General features: G+C 39.1%; 1 protein-coding gene across 4 annotated transcripts in view; it reads right to left on the bottom strand.

The window, feature by feature from the left end:
* The window catches only part of MAST4 (microtubule associated serine/threonine kinase family member 4), a 563146-nt gene that overhangs the window by 256777 nt on the left and 281235 nt on the right, over positions 1 to 25134 (bottom strand). For all 4 annotated transcript variants that reach the window (XM_061189315.1, XM_061189320.1, XM_061189316.1 and 1 more), the window contains one exon: positions 8880 to 8911. In XM_061189315.1, coding sequence (XP_061045298.1) covers positions 8880 to 8911 — 32 coding nt within the window. The remainder of the gene's footprint in view (positions 1 to 8879; positions 8912 to 25134) is intronic.

Genomic DNA, 25134 nt, shown 5'->3' with positions numbered 1-25134 from the left:
TTTACATACAAATTGGTAATACCTTAGAATCCCAGCTAAAAAAAGCCACTGTTGTTCCCCTAAGACATGAAACCATGTACTGATCTATTAATTTCATTTCAGTGTATGATGTCAAGGGCATTTAAAAAATATATTCCACGGCTTCCAAGGGCTTCCTTAATCCACAAGGACTGGTTTAGAGTTTAATTTATCATAGACATAAAAAACCTTCTGCTTATTCTCCCAGATAATTGATTATTGATTTGTTAAGATACTGAACACTATGCTTGACATCCTGAAATACCAAACCCCTGGTGAACTCACTCATACGCCCCATGCAGAGCAAATCCTCTCAGCCGAGAGGCCAAGGGAAGCCCAGGAAAGCAGACCACTCCCTCCCTTGGACCCACTGCCAGCCCAGGGGGACGTCCCCCATTGCCCCTGCAGTAAACATCATTTGTTCCACAGCAGTGACACGGGGAGGTCAGAGGGTGCCAACTTCTCCAAGAAAATGCCCTCCTCAGTTTTTGAAAAATACAAATAAATCTGAAAGACAACCTCTGCCTCAAAGCCGACCTTCCTAAGTAAAAGCATATAACTCCACCACAAATAACAGTAGAATCAGCATTGGAAAATCGGGGTTTAGTAGGAGCTCAGCAACCAGGGCTAATGTCACCACGAGGTGAATCTCACTGATCTCTAGGACACGACAAAAGTTAGAAATCATTTTTCCTGCACAATGAAAAGCACAACGCCTAGGCCAAATTAATATTTTCTAATAGGGAAGAACAATTTCACCTAAGCATCTACAAAATAGGCAAATATTTCTTGAAAGATTACTTTATAGTTCTAGAAAAGAGGCATTTAAAAATCCTTTCCCTCAGTATATTATGCCTATTTAAATTTATTATCATTAGAATTTTCATTCTTTAAAAAAACATTTAAATTTACCCTTCCATGCTAAGCACCCATTTCCACATGCCGATAAAATTCATAGAATATACTTAATAAAACTTTTTCCTCTCATGCAATTGTATTTACGGAACTATCTGCATACAATTTCCTTATGCTATGAGTCAAAAGACATCCGGGTGATGTCTGAGGTGAAGCAGAGCCCAGAAGGCCACTGGGAAGAGAGGTGTACGGGCGCTGGCATGTTCTATGGGCACGTCTTATGTTCCAACACAGAAGCATGGAAAAGTCCTAATCCTCATCCTCATCCTCATCCCAGAAGAGGTGACTTTATATAACAACATGTTCAAAGACAAGGCATGTGTATTCAGATGAAAGAAATGACCTGCCAGAATTCTTAGAAGTTGAGGCCTCTACTGCAGAAAAACAGAGAAGGAAACCCTAGGATATTTTTCCCCCAGTCACTTATGTTTGACAGTCAGCTGCCACAAAGAGTCAAAGAGCAGGGATTCTAATTCTCAGGAGTCAGAACGGCAGAGGAAAAGGTAGAGATTCTAAGGAGGAACGCCAAGACATAAGCAAAATCTGCTAGCCACCACCCACCTCTCGACGGTTCCCCTCAGAGAGCCCGACTTACTACACAACGGGGTCAGGAGAACAATACAGAATTCAGCTGCCCTGCTCACATGTCTCACTGGACGATGGACACACTTGGGGACCGCCAGTTACCCCAGTGGGGACTGCCATACCCACCAGTGAGGCCGTCACTAGTCTCATTACTCGTCTGAGTAAACTCAGCATCCTGGTAGTGCTGGTATGTGACAAGGTTTTCCCTCTGGTTGCAGTTTTAAGTGTAAACTCTTAAGAAGAGTTTGAGGCCATGCTTTCCAAAATGTTCAAAGAAACCATGACGAGCAGGGTGAAGTCAAGTGTACTCTGTGAGGTCCACCCTTTACATGACCCATACTGTGGATGTCGATGCTGTAGTTCATGTCTTCATAGAACAAAGCGCCCCCACACCCTTGCTCATTATCTCTTTCTCACTCACATGTATTTGCCCTGAAGAAGGAAAGTTTGCTTTCCAGTCCCGGGGTGGGGGGGGGGACCCTAAATTGTGGCCAAAGTTCACGGTGAAGAAACAGTCTGAGCACAAGCAAATCTCAAGTCCTCCGAGTTGCTGGTTCTTCACTTACCAAACAAAGGTATTTAAAATCAGTTTTGTTAAGATTTCTCCCAGCTCTGAAATCCCATGATTAAACTTTTCTAAGTGGACATCTATAATATCCCACTTCATTTTCCTCAATACCTGTCTGTCTCAAAACACAGTTTCGAGAAGTAACCTATATACTATGCTGAGAAGGATGGGCAGGTTTCTAGTGATGGATTATTCTAGAAGAGGGGCCACTGAACACAGGGAGTTCCCTCTCAGCTTCATGATACAGAACATGTGTGGGGTCTGTCTCCCTCACACACCTAGAAACCTCCTGATACCAGTGTTGACTGTGGAGGGACACAGGAAAGATCTACCCAAGGATACGGGGTCAGCCGCCCTATGTAACACCTCTCCCCTGATGGAAGGGCTGGTAAACAAAGTTGTCCCCCCACCCCAGAAAATGCTACTCAAATAATCTGGCTTTAAGAGAACTTCCTCAGCCTACTGGCAGTCTTTTGCCTAACACTACCGGACAAAAATAAGTCGGAGGGGGGCCTTAATTCCCATTGTGTTTTATTTAATAAAACACTTACATAGAGCTTACTGCATGCCAGGCACTGTTATAAACATTTTACAGATATTAACTAATCTAATCCTCAAAACATTCCAGGATAGAATAGCATACATACTTTTATGCATGAGGAAACAAAGACACATAGAGGTTAAGTAACCTTCTGAAGGTCACAGGCTGCTTAAACAGCAGAGGTAGGATTGAACCCAGGCAGTGTGGCTCTGAAATGCCTACTGAATAACAGACCTGAGAAGGTGGCTTTTAGGGAGAAAGCACAGGCACCCACCTGCTGCAGTGGGCCACCCTCCACAAGGCTTGCTGAAAAGATGCTCACTGAAAAAGTCTCCAAGTTCCTGTCTGACTCAAGCTTGCTAAAAAGTCATTCTAAGAAATATGAAATAGAGAATTTACCCTCATGCCTTTGGACATCCAGAAACCCACTTTGCCATTACACACACCCTGAAGCTCTCCTAAGAACAGCAGTTCTCATCTAGGGGTGGCATTTGAGATTCACCCTGAGAAGGGGCTGAAAGTCCACAAGCCTCCGTGCTCCCCCTGCCTCTGCCCCCAACGCACATATGCGCAGATTCTGATTTGCACTCCCAAGTGTGTTTGGAAATGCACACACACACGTATTTTGATAAACCTCCCTAGGTGACCCAACTCTCCCTCCCACGGGACAAAACTAAGGTCTTCCTAATAATTTTCAAAGGTGAGAAGATCAATCCTACATTGTTTCTATCTCCCAGCCCCCTCACAGAAGATGAATGCAGGCGTGATACAGGATGCTGCAAATACATACCAAATACCAAACTGGCTATTCGATGAATATATAAATGCAATTGACATTCTTTCACAGTCTGAAATCCTCTCTTTACTCTCAGGATATATTACACCATTCTGTTTTTATATAAACATGCCACTTTAAATGCTAATTCAGATGCAACACTCAATTTTTTCTTCATTTTGTTTCTGGGTTTCTAACATTCAAAATGACACTGGACTTCCATTTGGCTTCGAAGGTAGGCATTTTGAATTCTTGTTGTTTCAATATTTGTGGGGGTAGGAGGGAAGAAAGTACTAAGAAGAAAACTAAATTTATTTTAAAACTTATCCAAATACGGTTTACATGTCCTTTATTTTGCTTGAATTAAGCCCTTTCTCTCTCTTTCAGAAAATGTTACCTTCACCTTACTGAAAATCTCGTAAATCTAATTTGACTCTGTTGTAAAACCAAGGTGATTCCCTCTCCTTGCATTCTAGAAATAACCTCATTTTACTCAAACTGCTTTTCTAAACAGCCCATCAAGGCAGCATGTTCTGGCTGAAATACAACTGGCCTGAACATACGTCTTCTTTTTGAAAAATACACACACCTACAGATGCCAATGACATCCACCTGAGCCTCTCCAATTACACAGAAGGTCACTTCCTATCTTGTCTCAAAATGAGGAATTTCAACCTAAGAAATATCCTAATCCAGTGCACCCAGTTGAATCTAATTACAGTGAGACAAACTGTCTTCTGAGTCCAGCAGGCCCCGCTCCACCCAGAAGCTTCCAGTAACCCTCAGGGTCCTCTGCCTCTGTCATCCTAAGCACTGTGACAACACTCCCTCTGTGGCTCACTCCAGTCTTCCATCCCACCCAAACATCCTTTCCTGCTCCTGCCCAAGAGAGACAAAATGGGAAAAGCGTGAGACAAGTTTATCACCTTTTTCATATACTTGTTAACTTATCCATGTGGCAAAATGGTTCTTGACAGCAGCTCTCCTTGTCTGTCGCCAGACCACCAGAAGCATCCCATTAATGACGCGTGTTCTGCTGTGCTAAATGCAGCTCAGGGACACCGTGCCCAAAGGTGTGTACATTTCAATGAGACCCCGAAGAGAAAATACCTTTAAGATCCAACTGAATGAATTTCAGTTCTTTCAGATCCAACTGAATGGATGTCTGGCACTGTGGTAAGTGTGTTTAAGATGCCTGTTTTCTTTGTGGAGAGGAAGAAGGACCTCCTAGAAGACCTGAATCCATTGTATGCCAGCAGCAACTCACCCTACTTAGTCCGTGGCCAGCCCTACTAGACCCCAACCATTTCAGAATAATGATGAAAGGAAAAGGAGCATGGAGAAGGGACAAAACTCTATGGAGAGAAATAGTTGCTAAACACTAGCATTGTTGCTAGGTTGAGAAATTGAAATTAAGCCGAGAAGACTCCTAAATTACTTTTAATACTTTCAATACTCCCAGAAATCCCTCAGCGTGCAGAAACATACTTCTCCAGGCCTTCTGTGCACAGGAGGAGCTGCCTTCTGCTTTGGGTTTCTGCTGCTAGATGTGTGTGGCCAAACAACATAAAGCCAAGAAACTAACTGACCAAGTGCCAGTCACTGTTCTACTAAAATAAAGAGATAACTGCAGATAGTCCTAGGATCCCTGAACTACAGGGCTCCATGAAACAATGCACTCATGCTCACAATTAAAAGACGTAGAAGAAAGGCTATTTTAATTTTGGGTAGCAAGGAGAATTTACTTGCTAAGAAGAGATACTGCAGTTTCTTTCTCTGTGCGGGGAGGGGGGGTACTTAAAGATCATTAAAAATCAACATTGGAGGAGGCAAGGTAGCTGGCCCCAGCCAATTTCCTGCCCCTCTCTCCAGGGAATTCTGAGAAGAAAAGAAGCTCCCTCTGTCCTAGAGAGCTGTTTATTTGAGCAATTAACAAAACATGAGGGGGTCCTTTAAAATTAAAGGGGACCTTGGTTTTGCTCGGAACCATCCACTAGCTCACACCTTGGGCTTTTGCCCTTTTTCCACTTTCCCTGTCTGAAAACAAACACCACCCAGAGAGCTTTGCCACTTAGAAATGTCATTTTAGGACCCAAGTTCAAAAGACTAGTTAAGGGACCCACAACACTAGGAACTTTTTAATAAATATGGACAGTTTAGATTTGCTGTTAGTAGAAATTTTACAACATAAATGTTGTCTTGTATCTGGAATTTGCTTTTAGCTTTTGCTCAGCATTGTTTGTTTTTTATAATTATACTTGTTGATGCATCTTCTTTAGTTCAATCATCCTACCCGCCGTACAGTATTTCATTGTATGACTATATCATGATTTATTCAAAGGATATACAGATTTTGACAGGCAGCTGTGAGGAAAGGGAGCAGAGAGTATGGCAACTTTTGTTCCAAGGAGAAAGACAAGAACATGCTAGAAGAATCTGGGAAAATGGCTACTCTTTGTAAGGAGAAGACAGCTAGCTAAAATCCACCCATACAGGGAGCTAGAGTAGAAATGGGATTTGGGACCTTGAAGTTGGTAAAGGGCTGGAAGAGCCTCTGGAAAACTGATCGGGGATCACTTGGTTTTTTAGTAACATCAGCTCTAGAAAGAAGTTCCCTTGACCTCTCTTGTCTGCTGACCTTTGCACCATTAAAAAAAGAAAAGTCACATCATTGTCTTCCAAACCTTTTAAAACACATGTGAAACACAGACTTCAAGTTAGTCCTTGAGAAAATGATCGTAAATTACAAATTAGTGGGGATCTGGATTACTTTTTTTCTAGAAAGAATATAGGTTGCTTTTTTATCCTTTTCAATTAGTAATAAAAAGAAAAGTCTATTTTCTGTGTTCTTTTATTTGTAAAAGCTTTAACTTTTATATAATATATACATGCTTTATATAACACATATGTTTTTATCACATGATTCCAGACAAACATTGTCTATAAGCTTACTTAAAACAATACTAAAATTTTTTAAAAATCTGATAAATCTATGTGTCTGAATGATGAAAATGCATTTTTAAAATATTATCCTTCAAGGCATACACATTAAAAGTGGCAGATATAACAAAATCAGGTGCCTTCTTCCAAGAGCACAGCTTTTCTGAAGGTACACCCCCTCTGACAAGTTCAATCGCATTGCTGGGTACCATAGACAATGAGGAATACATCACATTGCACAGTTGCTTGCTGTTGACATGGAAAGACAACTCAGCAGAAGAGCAGGATCAAATCCTCAATCTTTCTGGGAGAAGGTAATAAAAGACTTGAAAGCATTTATGCAGTAAATAAATGGAGGAAGTGTTAACAGGTTTAATGATCAGGTACCATGATGCGGGCCAGCACCAATACCTAATAAAACCACACGTGTGCTCTTCTTCATCAGATTTGTATTAAAATCACTTGAGCATTTATTTTCTAAGTATTTTCTTTTTCTCAAAGTCATAAAAGAACCTTGCATGAGGAGAGTAATGACTGGCATTCTGTGTGGTGGTCACTGAAAACTCAGAGTGGCATTACATCCCAGAACATCTATGTCATAAGTCATTAATTCTTTTGGGAATACTTGTATTTAATAGAAAATTTAAAAATAGCATGTTTATTTCTTGTTTGCTTTATTTGCAATTATTAATTTTTCCAAAATTCACTTAAAAAGGTAGATTTATGTTGACATATATATATGATGTTTTATTCCCATCATCTGATTGATAGATCAACTGATTTTTATTAGGAGGGAATTTTAATTGGCTTAAATGTAATTCTATCTTACTAAGTATTCAAAGCATGTACTCCAAACAAACTGATGCCATCATCACTTTTTTTTTTATTTTATTAAAGAGTCCATGCTCTCAAACAGAGAAATTTAAATATTTTCCTTATCATGTATTTCCCCCATCAACTCATGGCTATCAGCTAACATGAACAGAATTGAGACTTACACAAGTGCAAAAGGAGATATGGCCCTTCAGTAGGTATAAGGAATCTACTTTGCTAACTAACATTATTGTAATAATAATTTATAGGAAACATACTAACTTAAACAGGAAAAAAAAAAAGCACCATTTATTATAAAGGCTAAAAGGAAGCTCTGACTAAAGTTCTAAAGTTTTTAAATAAAGTATACAAGACAAGCCTAAGATGCTTTAAGCATTAAACAAAATTATGAAGGAAAAGAGATTTTTGTCTACAAAGATATTTTATGTAGATATTCCTGTTTTTCTTGTTTCTGATTTCTCATCATGTTGGGAAATATCAAAAAGTTCAAACTTTTACAAGTCTAGGCAAAAGAGTCCTAATCATAATGCGGAAGAATGGAAGTTTTTGATTCTAAGGACATTTCCTATGCTAAACTATTAGGACGTTAACCTGTAGTGTCCAGAAATGTAAGCTGGGAGCTAGTGAAAATTTATTTAGGCACATTCTCCAAGAATAATGATCCAGTGTTCTCCTGGCAACTAAAAAAGTACAGACCAAAATGGAGAGTAATAAAATGTTCATGGTTCACGAAGTTTTGGTTCCTAGACGCAAAGACTGAAATTTCCCAAAATTGAGTCAAAAGAATGAATTCTTACAACAGTCACCACATACATTTCTAATCCTCCAAGTTGAGATTTGCATGAACTTATCTTAAATATTATACTTATTTTTTTTAAAAGGACATCGCCCCATCCACTAAATTCAGCATAAATCAGATACCAAATCCAAATATTTCTAGACCAGCCCTTACACAGTACTAGTTGATAGTAAATCTACCTTAGTAGAATATTAAAGGCAATTAACTTCATTCTGCAACTTGCTGATGCAAAAAACTATGATTTATGCAAATATATTATTAGCCTTAAAAATAAAAGGTGGAAACATACTATAAAGAAATCAAGTCAATGTTCACAAATTTGCTATTTTAATATAAGAGCATTACATGAATCAGTTCAGTAAGGTCTAGATCTAATAGAAAGTTTAGCTGATGCAAAGTCTTCATCAATTCAAAGGCAAAAGTATATCATTTACTCTGTGTAAAATTCATAGTATAAAGATCATAGAATTCCAGATCATGTAGATAAGCACTAATTCTTTAGTCAGATCATTTTAAACTATCTGCAGAACAAATAATGTTTTTGCTTGATTACATAATAGAATTTTTAAATTTAAGATTCTCCCAGGAATAACCTGCTGTATAAAAATAAATAAGTAAATAAATAAATAAAGTAAAATTAAAAAAAAAAAAAGATTCTCCCAGGAATAAATATGCATTTTGGCTTACAATGCCCATAAGGAACCCTGGAAACGTTCTTCAACTTATCTTGAAATCATTAATATTTGACATTTATAAATAAATGCAAAGCTTTGTGTTTTCTTAATTCAGTTGATTATCATTAATCTTCTGATTGCCATTGAAAATCTAACAAGTCAGAAAATAATGACATTACAAACTGTATCCCAGAATACAAATGAATCAATAAAGAAATTATTCTACTTACAGACTTCCTCTTCTGGGGAGACTCAGCTCCTTCTGCAAAAGAAAAACCGAAACATGTATATGAGATGCTACATTAACCTTAGACTACTAGGACACCAAACAGGTAACATAAAATGTATCACCCTTATTATGCTTGATTTGACATTTTCTATACTGAAAAGATTTTAGTGTAATTATTTTATGCTGGATCCCTTCTTACACTGTTCCCTTTATACACTGTATTTAACGTACAAACCCTGTTTACCTAATTTCCACAGCAGAAAAGACATCAATCCTCCCAAAGCAATGACAGTCAAATACTGAGTTGAGCTACGTGACCCTATAATTGAGGGTAAGGGAAATCTGAGCAACCAAAGAACTTACCCAAAAAGGAAACAGCAGGAGGAGCAGAAATTTTGCAGAATTATAATTAAGTGCAAGGTGAAATGAAAAGGGTAGTGAAATCAGACTATTTGCCTCCAACAGAAATAAACTCATGCAAACCATTATATGTCTACCAAAGATTGTAATTTAAAAAAGAAATATAGCAAAAGTTTTCCTTCTGGTATTATTTCTTAAAACAAATGTGACTTATGATTTAGGATATTTAAAAGTAGGTTAACGAACTTCTAAAAAGGTAACCAGACAGCAACAACAATTAATATAGTGCTTTATAGTTTCAAAGGGTGCTCTCACACTTATCTCAAATTAAGATCATTATCTACCTTTCTAGAGAGAGTCTATGGGAAAATAAAACAAAATAACCCAGCAAACAAACAAACAAAAAGGGATACAGAAATACCTCCACCCACTAGTGGAGCTTTCAGAAGCCTGGGCACTCGAGAATGATTACTTGATGACAATAATTAAAGAATAGGAAGTAATGAGTCATCTGGCTATTTTAACTCAAAATTTGAAAGGCTTGACTAAATTTGGGCTTTCCTTCCCATAATTATCATTTATTTTTTTGCCTGCCAGGAGCTCAAGCATCATTTTTTGAAAGGTGCTTCCCCTTCAGCTTCAAACTCACCTTTCTTGTTCCCTATTTTTATTGGATCCTTAAATGTTTGTCATGGCCTGTGGCCTCACATCTTACTTCTAAACCATGCAATTTACTCCATCACAGCTTACAAAAAATGGACTTAAGAGCAGCAGCCCAGAGGAGGATCCTGCCTTAAATAGAACTTATTCAAAGTTATTACTTTACTCACTTATTAACTGGAAAATATATTTTGATACAGAGTTATAATAATCAGATCACTGTTTAATTGCAAGAAAAAAAACAATTTTAGGGACAGAGTATTTTCTTCCTTCTCCCAATAGCTAACCATTTTCTTTTCACAGACTGCAGGGTTCAGTGGTGAAATGCTTTTGTTTTGTTTTGTTTCGAGTTTTTCTTTAATCCTTCATTAGCCCCAAGAAATTATAGCGTTTGCCCAAGTTGGCTCCCTGATTCTGAAACATAAATATACCTTTATTTACTAAAGCCTCTAATGAGAAGAGTAAAGTCTCTGACCGGGACAGTTTTCCTTGGGAACTGAAATGTAAATGGAACACCAGTGAGTAATTGTCTCTATGTGTGTCTTGGGTTATGACAAGCACTGAGAAATCTGTTTGTATTCAGGTTAAAAAAAAGAAAAAAAAAGAAAAAAGGAGAACTGCCTAGAAGTAATCATTCACCAGAGGGTTTCTTTTAAAAAGAAATTACTGATCTGAAAAGGAATACATATATATAACTGAATCACTGTGCTGTATACCTAAAACTAACACACCATTATAAATCAAATAAACTTCAATAAAAAAAAGAAATTACTGAGACCCACTACATAGCAAAAGGCCTAGAGCTTAATTAAATAAGTAAATACTGCTTAGTATTTACTACTTACTGCTTTTAGTTAAGTTCATCTGACAGCAGCATTAAAAGAAAAGGAGGCGTACCTGAGGTGCTATCATTAAAAACAGAAAAAAATAAGTCAGATGTTGTTTCAGTTCTGTACGCAAACAGATCACTCAGAAGATATATAAGAGGAGAAGGGCCAAATAAATGATCCCCAAATAGTTCAATCAATCATATTCCACCAAATGACCCGACTGTAAGCTGGCTGCTTTGCTATGAGAAAGAAACTGCTGAAACGGCAAGATAAGGGATGAAAACCGACTCTGTTTTTAATCAGAAAGCCTTTCCAACAGGTCTAGAATTATGAGTTCTAAACAAGAAGAAAGGTCACAGTGGGTAACCCCACACTGCTGTTCCCCGGGACGGCGGCCGAGGTTCCAGGATGAGGAGCAGGGGACATTTAATAGGCCACTGTCAGCTGACCTGCAGGGTCTGTGCTAACCAGGCTGACGAGCTAATCCACCTGACGGCTTGAATGTCAGGCTTGGAACTGGAAACTCAATTTGCTAGCAAATTGGAATCAGATGCGATGGTAATAAAGTGAGAGAAATGAATGTGCTGTTGCCAAGACCTTGTGAACAGCGGCTGCAAAAGCCTGCAAATACCAAGAGGGCAAAGCGATTGCAGACAGAGCCAGGAGGGGCTGCTGTCCTGCTGCGTGGGGACCACCCAGTGATCAAACTGCGCCGGCTGGACACAAATGAGCAATATCAAGGCACTTAACTGCCCCAGTCCTAGTGGTACTGTGCGTGTGTGTCCTTATTCTCTTAATGTCAGGATAAGGTCACTAAACCATACTTACATAATTAGATAAGACATGTGGTATTGGTTCCGGTCATAAACCAAAGCTTGTGCTTAGTGTATTTGGAACATGTGTAAAAAATTAGCATCAGATTAAGAATAGAGAAGGGAAGGGGGCAGAGAGAGAAAAAAGGGCAAGAAGCGTCCATCTGAACTAAAAAATATGTGATTATTAATCAGCACAGGTTAAAGAAATGCATGAGTGTATTTAAGAATATTAAAATTTTTAAATTATTTTCATTGATATTTCAGTGACATCTAATATTTTTTAGCATTGCTGTGTATCATTACTTGCTTGATAATATGATCTCCTTTGCCCCCTTTCTAAAAATGTTGACTAGCAAGTATGTACATTTGAAAATAAAGACAAAGTTAATCTAAGAACTCTGTTTACCTTCTTTCGATCTCTTGATAAGACTGAGAACACACAGATTCCTCAAATACTGAAAGAGAATTTCTGTGAGTCTGGGAAGAAAAGAAAGCATACCAAATGATCCTGCCCCTTTCCTGGCCAGCCTTGGCCTCAAAAGGAGAAGATAACTTGTCTCGTTCATAAAGGCAATTGAGAAATAGCTGCAATGTTTAATATGTACAAGCAATTTCCACAATGGCAATTTTAAAAATATATACTATTTAATAAGTATTTAATAGTTATACATACACAAATAAAACAACATGGCAACACATGCCACATGTATTTAAGAAATCTTTGAACTATTCTTTTTAACTGATGGGCCACTTTATGATTTAAAAGAGAAAGGAGATTTTATATCATATTACAAATATTATATTACAAATAAAATATCCCTTCCTTCAAGAGGTGGGGCTTAATTCTCTTCCTCTGGAGAGTGCACTGGACTTAGCGACTCCCTTCCAAAGACAGAGGAGGGAAAAGGAAAAGTAGCAACTTTTCAGTGGAGAAACCTGACAGACACCATCTGAACCAACCAACATTAATGATACCAACAATAATCATAGATACCATGTGCCCTTGATATGACGTCATGACAAGAGACTTCACCTCTGTGGCATTCTCCCTAAAAATCCTTAACTCCAGTCTCATCCTGGAAAAAGTACAGGGGAAAACCAAATTGAGGATCATTCTACAGAGCATCTTTAAAACTGTCAGGGTTGTGAAAAACAAGGAACAACTGAGAAACTGTCACAGGTCAGAGAAGACTCAGGAGAACGATGACGAAATGCAATGTAGGATCCTAGACTGGATTCTGAACCATAAAAAGGACAGTAGTGGAAAACCTGGTGATATCCAAATAAAGTGTTTAGTTAATAGTAATGTACTAATGTCAATTTCATAATTTTGACAAATGTATTAAGGTTACATAAGATGTTAACATTAGGGGAAATTGGTGGAAGGGTATGCAGAGATTCAACTGTCTTCAACTTTTCTATAAATCTAAAATGATTTCAATTTTTTTTTTTTAAAGTTCTCTAAAAAGAAAGAGAGAGCTAAGGAGAAAGAAAGACGTGTGTGTGTGTGTAGGCTAGGGCATGGAATGTATGAATAAATATCGAAATATTCTAAGCTTATTTTAAGGCCATATTTAACCCAGTATTTTCGAAGTTTATAGAAATAATCTAAGTGAGAGAAGCTTGTGACTAGGACCATCAGTGAAGATGGTGAGAAGCAGTCAGGTCTGAGGTATGTTTTTACAGAATATACAAAAGAACTGGATGTGGAAGATGGAAGAGAAAGCCAGAAAGAGTAAACGTTCTTGGCCTATGCAAGGGGAGTTTGAGGGAAGAACGGTTCTATCTGGATACATCACATCCAAGATGTCTGTAAGAAATCCAAAGAAAAATTTCCAAACAGGTGGTTGGACACACGAACCTGGGTTCAGGAGAGAGGTCGGGGCTGAAAATAGACTTTGAAGTCATTATCGTATAAGATGGTACGTAAAACCGTGTGCTGGAAGAGACAGGAGAAGAGAGAACAGACAGAAAAAGAAGTGGCCCATATAGCTATATGTATATATACAGGACCACTTAAAATCTACAAGTGGGGAGAATTCTGCTACACACTACACCCTGTTAAATGATGTGCTGAACTATGCAGACCCTGGGTTCTTCAAACAACACAAACTGAATGAGGCTAGCAAGTAAAAATACTACTGGGTAGACACCAGCTCTCACACAGGTGATGGGATTGTTGCACAGACAAGGTCAGAAAATGGGCGGCAACTAGGAAATTAACCCCCAGAGAACATGACCACATCTGGGGAACAGCCCGTTAGGACACCTCTGCTGCTCAAGGCTCACCTCTCCACTGTCCCAGCACCTTCCCCTCAGCACTCCGGCAGGTCCCCACTCCCCGTGAGTGTCCCATTACTGCTGGGTGTCAGCCAGCGTGATCACGCCTGAGTTTCTGCCCTAGCTGCCCAGGGAGCAGGAACAAGGAGCGCTGGCTCCCTTCGTGAGCACAGTGGGAGATGGGGCCAGGCCACCATGCCTCCCATACTCTGGGAGGTCCTCCAAAGAAAGGGGAGAGGATTTGGAATTCAGTAACCAGCCCTTCCTCCCCCACCTCCAAAAAACAAAACGAAAACAACATCCTGCAAACAAACAGAACAGTGATGGCCAGCACGTACCATCCCCTCACTATTTTCCAGAAAACGATTTGATTTAACCTTCCTGTATTTCCCCGTGATCACTGTCCCTTAGTAAGTCCTTGGTGTCCTCACCCTACCATCAAGGGTGACCACAACTACTCTGCACTGACGGACCAACCATTCATTTAGGGAGAGAGTTCAAAGAGCCGAGATGCGGGAAGCAGTGTATCAGGCACTGTTAGGGACATGTAAGGAGGAAATAAAATACGACAAATTTAAAAGCTACTTGGGGAAACACACACAGCAAAAGAGATATCACCAGGTGCAGGATTATGCAGTATCATTTGAATGAATAAATGTTAACAGGGGAGAGAAAATAAAAGGGGATGAGATAATTCAGCTCAAGCAGTGGTTCTGAATGCAGTCCGGCTACACATCAGTGCCACCCAGGGAGCTTTTACAAATACCGATGTCTGAACACCACCCTGGAGATGGAGAGGGAGTTGTGTGTATACGTTGTTTCATGGAGGCTGGTACTTTTAGATATCCTTAAGGCCTACTAGTTTGCCTTTGGATTTTTTTCTTTATGGAATACTACTTTCCTAGCTGTCATCAGAGTAGTGAAGTTTTAGGGTTTTTTGTTATTTCCTTTCCGAGTGGGAAGCACTGTAGAGCAAGGAAGAGTACCCCAAGCGGAACTCTCCCTACCTGATGGGGTGTAAATTTAGCTGGGGGTATAGGCTCAGCAAGGGATTGGCTCTTTGAAAGGGATGGTTTTGGCCCCATTTTTCTGGCCTCCACTTCTGAGTTACTTGTGAAGGCAGAAGCAGAGGACAGAAAAGTTCACACCACAGAACCAGATCTTACAGAACCAGGCTTGGTTCTGAAACACAGTTGCACACAAAAGGGGCTTATGTTCAAACCTCTTGAAAAATCCAGTGAATTGCCCATAAAGTACATAGCTCTCTGCATAAAAATCTGTAGAATAAAGCTGGAGAAGCAGTAGGTAGACCTCTACAGAGAGGCTTGGACATGCAAACTGTTCATACTGTAAAACACCACTCAGTGGGAATGTGAGATGGGTGGAGAATCTTAAAGGACCTCTCCTTTCTTGCAGGTTTTATTTCATTCTGTTTCTGTGTCTATAACCACAGTGCACTTTAACATATTTACCTGTGGTAGTAAAGTTCGACAAAATAAACTGTGAAAGGTGCACACACAAAATCCTTGCTGCGTTTTCATGTAAATTTTACTCCATCACAACCGCATACTCAATTTCTCCGAAAAAACAGAAGTAGTTACTGCCTTCCTTTCTTTCTGGGTTGGCTTTTTCTGCCGTGAATTCAAATCAACGGCCATCATCCTCAAGACTAGGCATTCGCCTCACAGGCCCTTTCCATACACAGAGTTTCTCAGTCACAATACGGGTGTCTGGCTCTTTGAGTTTTATAAAATCCTATCCGAAATGGAGTCTATGAATTTCTTAACAAACTCACCTGGCTGTTTGGCAGGACACGTCAGCCTTCCCACGGAAAGCCCAGAGATGAGCAATTGGCCAGGATCGCAAAGCCAGGAGACGGAGGAAGCAAAATGCGAACCTATGACACCCAGCCCCAACTTTCCCCCTACACTCCAGTGCGAAAGTGCTGGAGAGCAGGCCAGAGGGGTGGTGTGAACGACAGGGAGGGGAGTCTGAATGAGGACATGAGCACAGAGGGTTGGCTTTAATTTAAAAAAAAAAAAAAAGAGGGCAGCTTTTCCTCTAAAGAGGGAGAAAAGTATAAGTAAAAACAGGTACCTTTTAAAGAAGAACAAAGGAAAACTGAAGCAATTTACTTGGAGTTCTGTAATTTCAGAAACAGAGAAGACAAAATCTTCTGCCAAAGGTGAAAACAAGGGGCACACGTGGGGATTAAAGCAAGCAAAATGGGGTTCTTTTATCCAAGTGCACACTTTTTAGTAAGGGCTGCTGAGGCAAGTGCTATGCCAGGCACTGGGGATAAAGGACTTGGCTTGCTTTAGAATATAATGTGGAAAGGCCTGGAATAGCGGTTTTTTCAATAGTACCAAGGGAGGGGGTGATCAATTTTCTTTAAAGAGAGTCAGGATTGTTTCTTGCCCAGTGATACTCCCCATTATTCACGATAACAAAATCTGGTGGAACTGACGCTATTCTCAACCTCCAGGCTTAGCTCAGGTTAAGTTAAGCTAATGACAAAGTTCATTGTCTGAGCCAAAGTAATTGGTTCAAAGATGGCATCTGATTCAATCTGGGAAAACAAGATGCAAAACAACGTTTGCTCCAGGCTCCCGGGAAAGAATGCCTTCCTTTTTCCAAGAGAGTTAACAGGAAAGGAGGATCACTAACCCCAAGAAGCTAATGACAGCCACAGGGTAGAAGGTGACAGAAAAGAAAGACAGGTAGAAACTGGGTCTTGGGTGATGTCTTTGAAACAATGGATCTAGTCTTGCTTATACCTGGATTTCTCAGTTACGTGAGTCAATCGAGTCCCTTTATTGTTTAAACCAGTTTAACCTGTGGTTTCTGTTCCTTACAATTCAAATATTCCCAAGTGATGCAATACTTAAGCCTGGTCTTTCTTCCACGGCCTCTGGGAGTTGGCTAGGCAGCCTCAGGAGTGGGTGAGGAAAGGGGCATTCCAGAAGAGGGAACGGATGCTGCAAAGTACGGCGGAGTGAAACAGTACACAGCTCTTAGTAAACTTGGAATGGCCGGAACTGAGGGTAGAAAGAAAAAACCAACAGGACATGAGAACAGAGGCAGGGACAAGGCAAATCATAGAAGGGTTTTGGAAGAGTCTGTCTTTATCCTATAGGCAATGGGGAGCTCATGGAACATTTTAAGTAGGAGAATAAGATGGTCAAACTTACACGTCAAAAAGGATCACTCTGGTATCAGGGTGTCAAATGGCTTATGGAAGACACACGGGAAATTAACTCAGAGGCTTATTCAATTGTCCAGGAAGCATAGCCCAGTGCCAGGACTAAGAAAGAGGAAGTGGGGAAAGAGAGGAGGGGCAAACTCAAGAGAGAAGTGTGTGTATAGGATCTACGGGAGTTGGAAAAGAAAGGCTTAACTCCTGGGAAGGTTTAGAACATTAGGAGCTAAGGGCAGGGCTCCATCCAGAGATTAGGGAAGAGGGCCATCCAAAAGTTAAATAATGGAAATCTGAATGTGGATAAGGGGATGGCAAAACCATTTAATTTAGACCAGGGAGTCCCAGATGGGAGGGAATGTGGGATAGATTTGCAAAGTAAGATAAGAGCAAAGGTGGGCATCACAGGTCTTTCTTGCATGAAAGTTAAATATCATTCATCACAAACCCCTCCTCCACTTTAAAATTTTTACACAATTGATGGGAATTGTTTTTCTTTACTAAGTCCGTCTGCATTCATCCATCTAGTAACAGCCCCTAATGTTTACTGCATGGTGATGTACATTATCTTAATTTTCACTATTATTTCCGTTTGACAGAACTGAGGCACAGACCAGTTAAGTAGCAAACACAAGGTCACAGAGCTGGTAAATGGCTTAGCTTGTCTTTGAATCTGCAGCAGTCTAAGTCCAGAGCAGTTCAATTATTTTTCATCACCAAGGAAGATTTGGTGTATCTGTACCACAGACTCCCCTCATGTAGGCTATCAGGTTGCATTCACAGCTGATAACACACTGGCAATTACTCTTAGAAAGGAATGTTACAACACAGCTTTGCAGCTCTTTCTAAGCAAATTTCACACTTAAATTATTTTTATAGACTCTGGTTTTATTTGAAGCAAAACCTTGCAAACACATTACTTTTAACACAGACCTTTTTAAGTAGAAAAAGCATAACAAGTCAAATCATCAGTTAACCCCAAGTCAATGAGCAAATGAAACAAGCTTCCTTTCCAGCCAATTACTAGGCGTTTTGATGCTTCCTAACTACACCCTTGACATCAAAATATCAAGCTTGGGAATCTCACATTTATATATATATATATATATATACTGCCTTCCAATTCAGTATTATATAAGGGAAATCTGCCTCCTAAGTCTCCATGTTTCTCTGCAGGGTTTGCTGAGTAATAACTAGTATTTAATATTAATAACACCTCCAGTTTATTGAGTGTTTACTCTATACTAAGTGAGGTGCATTTATTTCCTCAGGATTAGGAGCTTCCAGCCCACAGTCATACGGTATTTTATGTCTTCATTTTCTACTTAAAGAACAAAATACTGTCTCTTTCAAGCAAAAGTGTGTCACTTTTGATTAAATGAGAGGAGCCACAGTCCTTTGCAACAAAGGAAGCAAAACAAGAAAATGTATATTAGATCAGCCAAACTTTATGCTGAACAAAAATACTTATTTAAGCCCATTGTATACGTCATAGTGATGAAATGAATAGGATCTAGAGTCAGATATACCTATATTCTAACGTAAGTCAACGCTGGAAAACGTCCTTGAAAAATCTCTTTAACTTCTCTAAGACTCAGTCTTTTAAGTTATAAAATGAGGATATTACAATTGATGCCATAAGGTGTTGAGAAGACTACTGAGAACGCACGTCCTGCACGTAGCACAGTTCCTGAACACACCAGCACCCTAGATGTCAGCCATTACTATTGAAGTGTGATACTCGCATCAGATGTGCCACCTGGGGCACAAGTGAAGAGCTCTAATCAAGAGAGAAATGGGTAAAATCAAAGAGCAAGTGCTCAGGACGCCTACCTTGTCCTCTCTGAATGCAGAACCTGGGCACAGTTCTGTCGAACAATTGGAAGATTCCAAGCAAATCAGGCTTCAGTGAAATCACACACCCTGTTACTAATCAGCAGAAAAAATTCCTTTAGCAGAAAGAGATCAAACACAAATGCTGGATATTTAAAATTTTAATTGCCCTTAAGACTGCACATTTAGAGGTCCTTCAGGACTATAAAATTAAGGTCACTGTGGACAAGTTTTGTGATTCTCTTTTTTCCCTTAGAAGAGACTTACGAAGGCTCTTGATAAATACGCGTATCAGCCCTGCCACTTAACTATGTTTCTTTTTACTTGGGAAAGTCTGTGACCTACAGTGAGCTTAGATAAAAAGGCAACACCGCACAGCTGTGCCCTGCAAGGCTTCACAATTTTTTCAGGTCTTCCATCCATTACCAGCAAATTACAGTAAATTCAAAATATTGATCTGCACACTCCTATATGGGAAGAAAGTTACTATGGACTTTTATTGCTTATTGTTGGGTACAATTCCCTGGAATCAATAAAAGCTACAATGTTCATAAGCTTCTAAAAGGATAGTTAATATAGTGGATATGAGACACCTCTTAGGATCACTATAAATCTATAGGATTCTTCAACAGAACAGTGGCAAATATCTTCACTGTTCAAAAGCCTTATTTGATTTTAGAATCTTCTCATTACCCAGGAAAAAGCCCTGGGAAAGAAATGAATATCAATGACTGGCAAAACTAGAAAAGACCCTGCTTAACAGATTTTCTGTTTTACCTGTTGGTTCCCCTGCATTTCCACACCAACGTTACTGTCCAATCCACAGTCAGTCATTAAGAGTTGTGATTTTTTTTTTTAAGAGTATCGTAGCACAGATTTAAGATGAGTTTTCTTGACCGAGGTTTCCAGGGTCCATCAAAGGAGACTGCTGGCCCATAAACAATATTTCAACCACCCCTAATTTAAAGAATCAATATCCTTTTATGAACCAATTTTTTAAAATCAGATAATAATTCAAAGGTTCTATTAAAATTACAGACAACCTTAATACAAAAAGAAAAAGGCTTTTTATAGAACCAGGAAACAGAACTGGATGAGACTATTTGACCAGTGATAGTGAATTCATTCAGCTGATTAATCATTTTTATTTACTAAAGACACTCTGTAGTTTATCTAGCAGTCACTATTCTGAAAACCCATTTTAGTGTAGAAATTTACAGGCAAATCAGCTCAAGGGAGCTCTTGAAGTGCTATATGAAGCTGATACCCACAAGTCTGCTTTCTTCTGAAATCACTCTTCTCCATCTAAATGCAAAAGACGATGTTTAAAATGTACATATAAAATGTATGAGGGTGATGGAAGATTAATGACACACATATTCAAATAATCAATAATGTGTCTTAAGCCTTTAATGGTACTGAAATTTATTGTAAAGAGGTCACAGAATAAAATAAACAATTGCCTTACAAAGGATATATTTTACTTAGTAAGTAATAGGTCCTATTTGTTAAAGGGTACGATATTGGACTTTTTTGGAAGTTATTTTCTCCAATGTGCTATTTCAAATAGCATCAGCTGAAAGTACACTGGAATTGGGAACCCTGAGATTGAAGAACACAGAGTAAGGTAGGATCCCCTGTTTCTTGCTTCACACCTTCCCCCCATCCCCCATGAAAACTGGTGCTGCTGGGCTGCTCCTGTGATGCAAGAAATCTAGTGGGTGCCAGGCCCCGTGCTACTCATTTTCTCCTACAGGGTTTCATTTAAGCCTTACCCCTACCCTGCAATTATAGGAAGGGTGACCGCCATTTTTTTCTGATGGGGAAATTGAACCTTGTAAAAATTACATTGTGATTTGCCCAAGGTCAGTGGTCTCACGTTAAGGATAGTATAGCAAAGACAAAGTAGCCTTGATGACCCTTTCCCATACTGCACCAGCCCTTTACACTCAACCAAAAAACATTTTTATGTGAGAAATAATAAGTCCTTATTTATTTAAGCTGCTGTTAGTTGTGTTTGCACTTATTTGCAGCTAAATACCTTCCTGATACTCTCCAAAAATAGTAGTGAACTTTGCAAGCTCCAAAGTCAGCTTTGGAGCAGTGTATCCAAAGGTACACCTGGCATTAAGACAACCCTGACACCATCAACTCTCAGCATTAGGAGGGCTGGTGCTTGTTACCCAGAGAAAAAGACCAAATGTTCCTTAAATTAGGATTAGATTGTATGAGAAACAAAATCCTTGGAAACACTGATTACAGATTTGTCAATGTGGTTCCTTGTTCCAAAATCAATTGGGAGGGCCGCGCAGTGTGTGTTAATGACTTTGAAGTTAACCAGAGACTCCAAACTTAATGGTATCACATTTGTGACAGTTAATTAGCAGAAAATATTAAAGTACAGTGGAGTTTTTGCCTTTTTTTTTTTTTTTTAAGCATCAAAAGCAATAAAAGGCTTTGGGGTTTTAATTGCTTCTTCCCTAAGACTGAATTCTATTCTCATTGCAAAGACAGAATCCTCTCTCTCAAAGTCAAAATGATCCCTTGTGTGATGTTTTTGGATCAGAAGGACTACAACAAGAGTGGACATTTAAACTGAAGACCCAGGAAAGTTTTCATAAGGTGGCCTCTTATTTTTACTAACTGAAAAATTAAGTATTTTCCGAGCAGGAAGCTCTCCCCCTTATCATATGTGAACGCTGCCATTTTAATTCAGGGGTGAGCTTAGGTGATTTCCACTATGGTTTCTATTATACTAATTAGGTTCTTCCTTTTAAAAATAAAAAGCATACTAGACCTTATTGTACTGACATGATTGCTGTATTATAGAGAAGCTATGTGTTACTGGATTACACTATCACCTTGGAAACCTGAAATTCATAGTCAAGTCTGGATGCACTGTCTATAGAAGTAAAAGAAAAAAACAACAGTCTAAACTGACTATACTATAACATAGTATGAACAAAGGGGGAAAATCAACTCTCAAACACTGAAGGATACAAAGTTACAGGCAGCCTAAACTATCTTTCAAAGTCATACAATTTAGACAAGCTGATGAATTGGCACTAATGCTTTTAAATGGTCCTATCACTTTAAATGCTAGTAAAAAAAGAAAGTAAACTAAATTACACTGAAGAGAATTATGTATCAATTAGGAAAAAAGTAGCTAAGTAAAATAGACTGTTAAAGAACTACATGTCTCTTTTTTTTATTGAGATATAATTGACATAGCATTGTATGAGTTTAAGGTGTACAACATACTGGTTTGATATATTTGTATTGCAATATAATTGCCATTGTAGTGTCAGCTAACACCTCTATCAGGTCACATAATTATCATTTCTTCTAGTGATGGGAAAAAATTAAGATCTAGTCTCTTAGCAAGCTTAATGTTTATAATACAGTTTGTGGTCTATAATCACTGTACTGTGTATTAGCTCTCCAGGACTTATTTATGTGTTAGCTGCAAGTATGTCTCCTTCAACAACATCTCTCCCATTCCCCCAGCCCCAGCCCCTGGTAACCACCATTACTCTCATTTTTCTAGTTCAGTTATTTTAGATTCCACATACAAGAGATTATATGTGTCTTTTAAAGACAGAATCTAAATATAAAAACCCTAAGTGCTAAATGCTATACACTAATTGAATTAAGTTGCTAACCCACATGTCCTTAGGCTCACCAGGAGGAAAGTGCTGAGATGGCAGAGCCGCAAGAAGGCAGCCAGGCAGGGAGGCTCAGGAACCTGGCTTAGGACAATGGCCTTGGGCAAATGACTTACCCTCTCTGTGGCTTCCTTCCCTCACTGGAGACGATCAATCATAAGAGCTCATAGTGTCATTGTGAGGATTAAATGAAAGAATACACATGAAGTACCTAGAAAAGTGACTGGCACACATCGAGCATGCTAATATTAGGTTATTATTCTATCTTAAATATTCATTCACAAATCTGACATTGCAACCCTAAGGTTTTGCAATTCGAAAGTATAAAGTGTTCATCTACACAATAGGTAGTTATGCTGATATATCGTCTGTGCACCAAAGCACAGATGAAAACTAGTAATACATTTAAATATTCTACTTGAATGAAAGCTTAGAGAATCTATCCTTGAATTTTTTATTGATACTCTCAGGTGCTTTCCAAATGAATTCTGCTGCGTTAAAACTAAGCCAAAATAGATTACCTGGGCCATTGTAACTGCCCTCTGTCAAGCACAAAGTCCATCTCAATGAAAACCAAACTTCTTAAAAAGCCAGATTCCATTTTTACCCCCACACATGCTAAACAAGTTGGCATATGTTCCAAGCATTCCATAGTGTATCTTTTAAGCAGACCCTTTTTATCTCATGTAGCCTTCATTAAATTACAAGAGAAAAAGTATTTCTCACTAGGACAGGAATAATGCTAGATTTGTCACCTACTCTGTTTTCATTCTATATTTCTCAGTCTACCTTTCATCAATAAATAACAGTGTTGCTTTAACTAAAAAGTGTGGAAAATTCTGATTGAATTTTCTACTTCAGAGTACACAAAATCATTCCATCTAACATGCTGTGTTAGAAAATCTATGCCCTATTCTGACCTCCTGTTGCAGCCTATTTCAAGTATTGGTGATGCACCGTATCACACTGCATGGCTGGTGAAGGACAGTAAACATATTGACTGAGAAATGTTTTGAAAAAAACCTCTATTCCACCTAGATCCTGGCTACTGTCAAAAATCACAAACATGTTTGCATTCTGTCTGTGCAAGAGCATGACAGAGTTCTCAGAGAAATTCCCACAATAAGTGACACCAGCTACTTGCCTAATTCTTCATCTAAGCAGGGCCATACAAGGCGGGGCCTGGGGGAGAGGGAGCAAGAGTCAGCCCAAATAATATACTCAGAGGTGTAGGGGAGAAGATGTTATTAACTGTGCCCTTCCTTTCACCTATTTGCAAGGTTAAAACAAAATTTAGTGGAAGAGATTACCACCGCAGTGCGAAGGCACAACTCAGCCAGCAGGCAAGGAACACATGGAAGGAAAGGTAATATATTGATTGACCTTTCCTTCCAATTGCAGTCTAGGCTGCTTGCTGTCTTTTTTCACTGGGGGGGATGTGACAGCTGACCTAGCCTATTTTCCTGGACTAGCAAACTGGGACAGTCCTTGGACAAGTGAGGCTGAGACCAGTACACACCTACAATGGCAGAGCACAACATTAGCTCTGTCCTAAGTAGCAGGCCCTAAGTATAATGCTGTAATCTTCTGGATTAGAGCTCTTCCTCCCTCCAAAAATGCTAGTTTCCTTACCAGAAAACAGTGGGGAAGACGTTTCCCAGGTGTAGAGAGTGGCAGCCAATATGAATTATTCATATTTCTTGAAATAAAGAGCAACAGGTCCATTTAACTCAACATTTCCCAAAGAACTTTGTTAATGGGTATTGACAAGAAAAACTTAAAAGTTCCTTTGTAAAAGTTCTATATTCAAATAAGTTTGAGAAACACCTAATACAGCTCAGAGAATTTACTTACTGCAAGATTTCGCCAAGATTTTCTAAATTATTGGCATTTTATTTAACAAGATCAAGGGCCATGGTCTGCAGTGTCCCCCAAATTAATGGAACCATGGAACACTTTGGGGAAAACATCACTGAGGCACATACACAGAACAAGCTTTGAGAAATGTAAGTTTAACTGAGCCTTTACTTTAGTACAATGATAGGATGACCATAAGAAAAGCAGAGATCAAATCACTGCCATGGGATACACCAGTGACTGCATTTAGTAACTGAATTTCACAGTCTCGTATTGCACTCTGATGAAAGAGGTAGGTGCCTTACACTGTAATTCAATCAAGTGTCCCCTAGTACACCTTGAAAGACTGCACAACAATTCCAAGAGAAGACTGAAAACAACAGCTACATAAACAAATCCCTCGTGCACAACAGTGATCAAATTGCTAAAGAAATAAACCCAAGGCATAAAAACACATGACTACCATGCCATAGGTCTACAGTTCATGTGAAAGATACACCCAGGAAATAAGGACTATTATCACAGCCATGTGTTTCTAACAGTGACAGAATAACACAACTAAGCCCCTATTTATGAATGGTTAGGCTTATCTTTGTTCCCTTTTCCCTACTGGCAAATTCCCTGATCTCCTTGGACAAATCTCCTATTTCTGAGACTTCCACTTCCATTCAGGAAGTAGACAATCACAAGAGACCATTACTCTCAATTACATGTGTGAAGATGTGAAGAAAAGCTAGAAATGAAAAGTATGTTATCACTT

The sequence above is a fragment of the Eubalaena glacialis genome, chromosome 4 (assembly GCF_028564815.1).
Source record: "Eubalaena glacialis isolate mEubGla1 chromosome 4, mEubGla1.1.hap2.+ XY, whole genome shotgun sequence".
Lineage (NCBI taxonomy): Eukaryota > Metazoa > Chordata > Mammalia > Artiodactyla > Balaenidae > Eubalaena > Eubalaena glacialis.
This window is presented reverse-complemented; position numbering and strand designations above follow the sequence as displayed.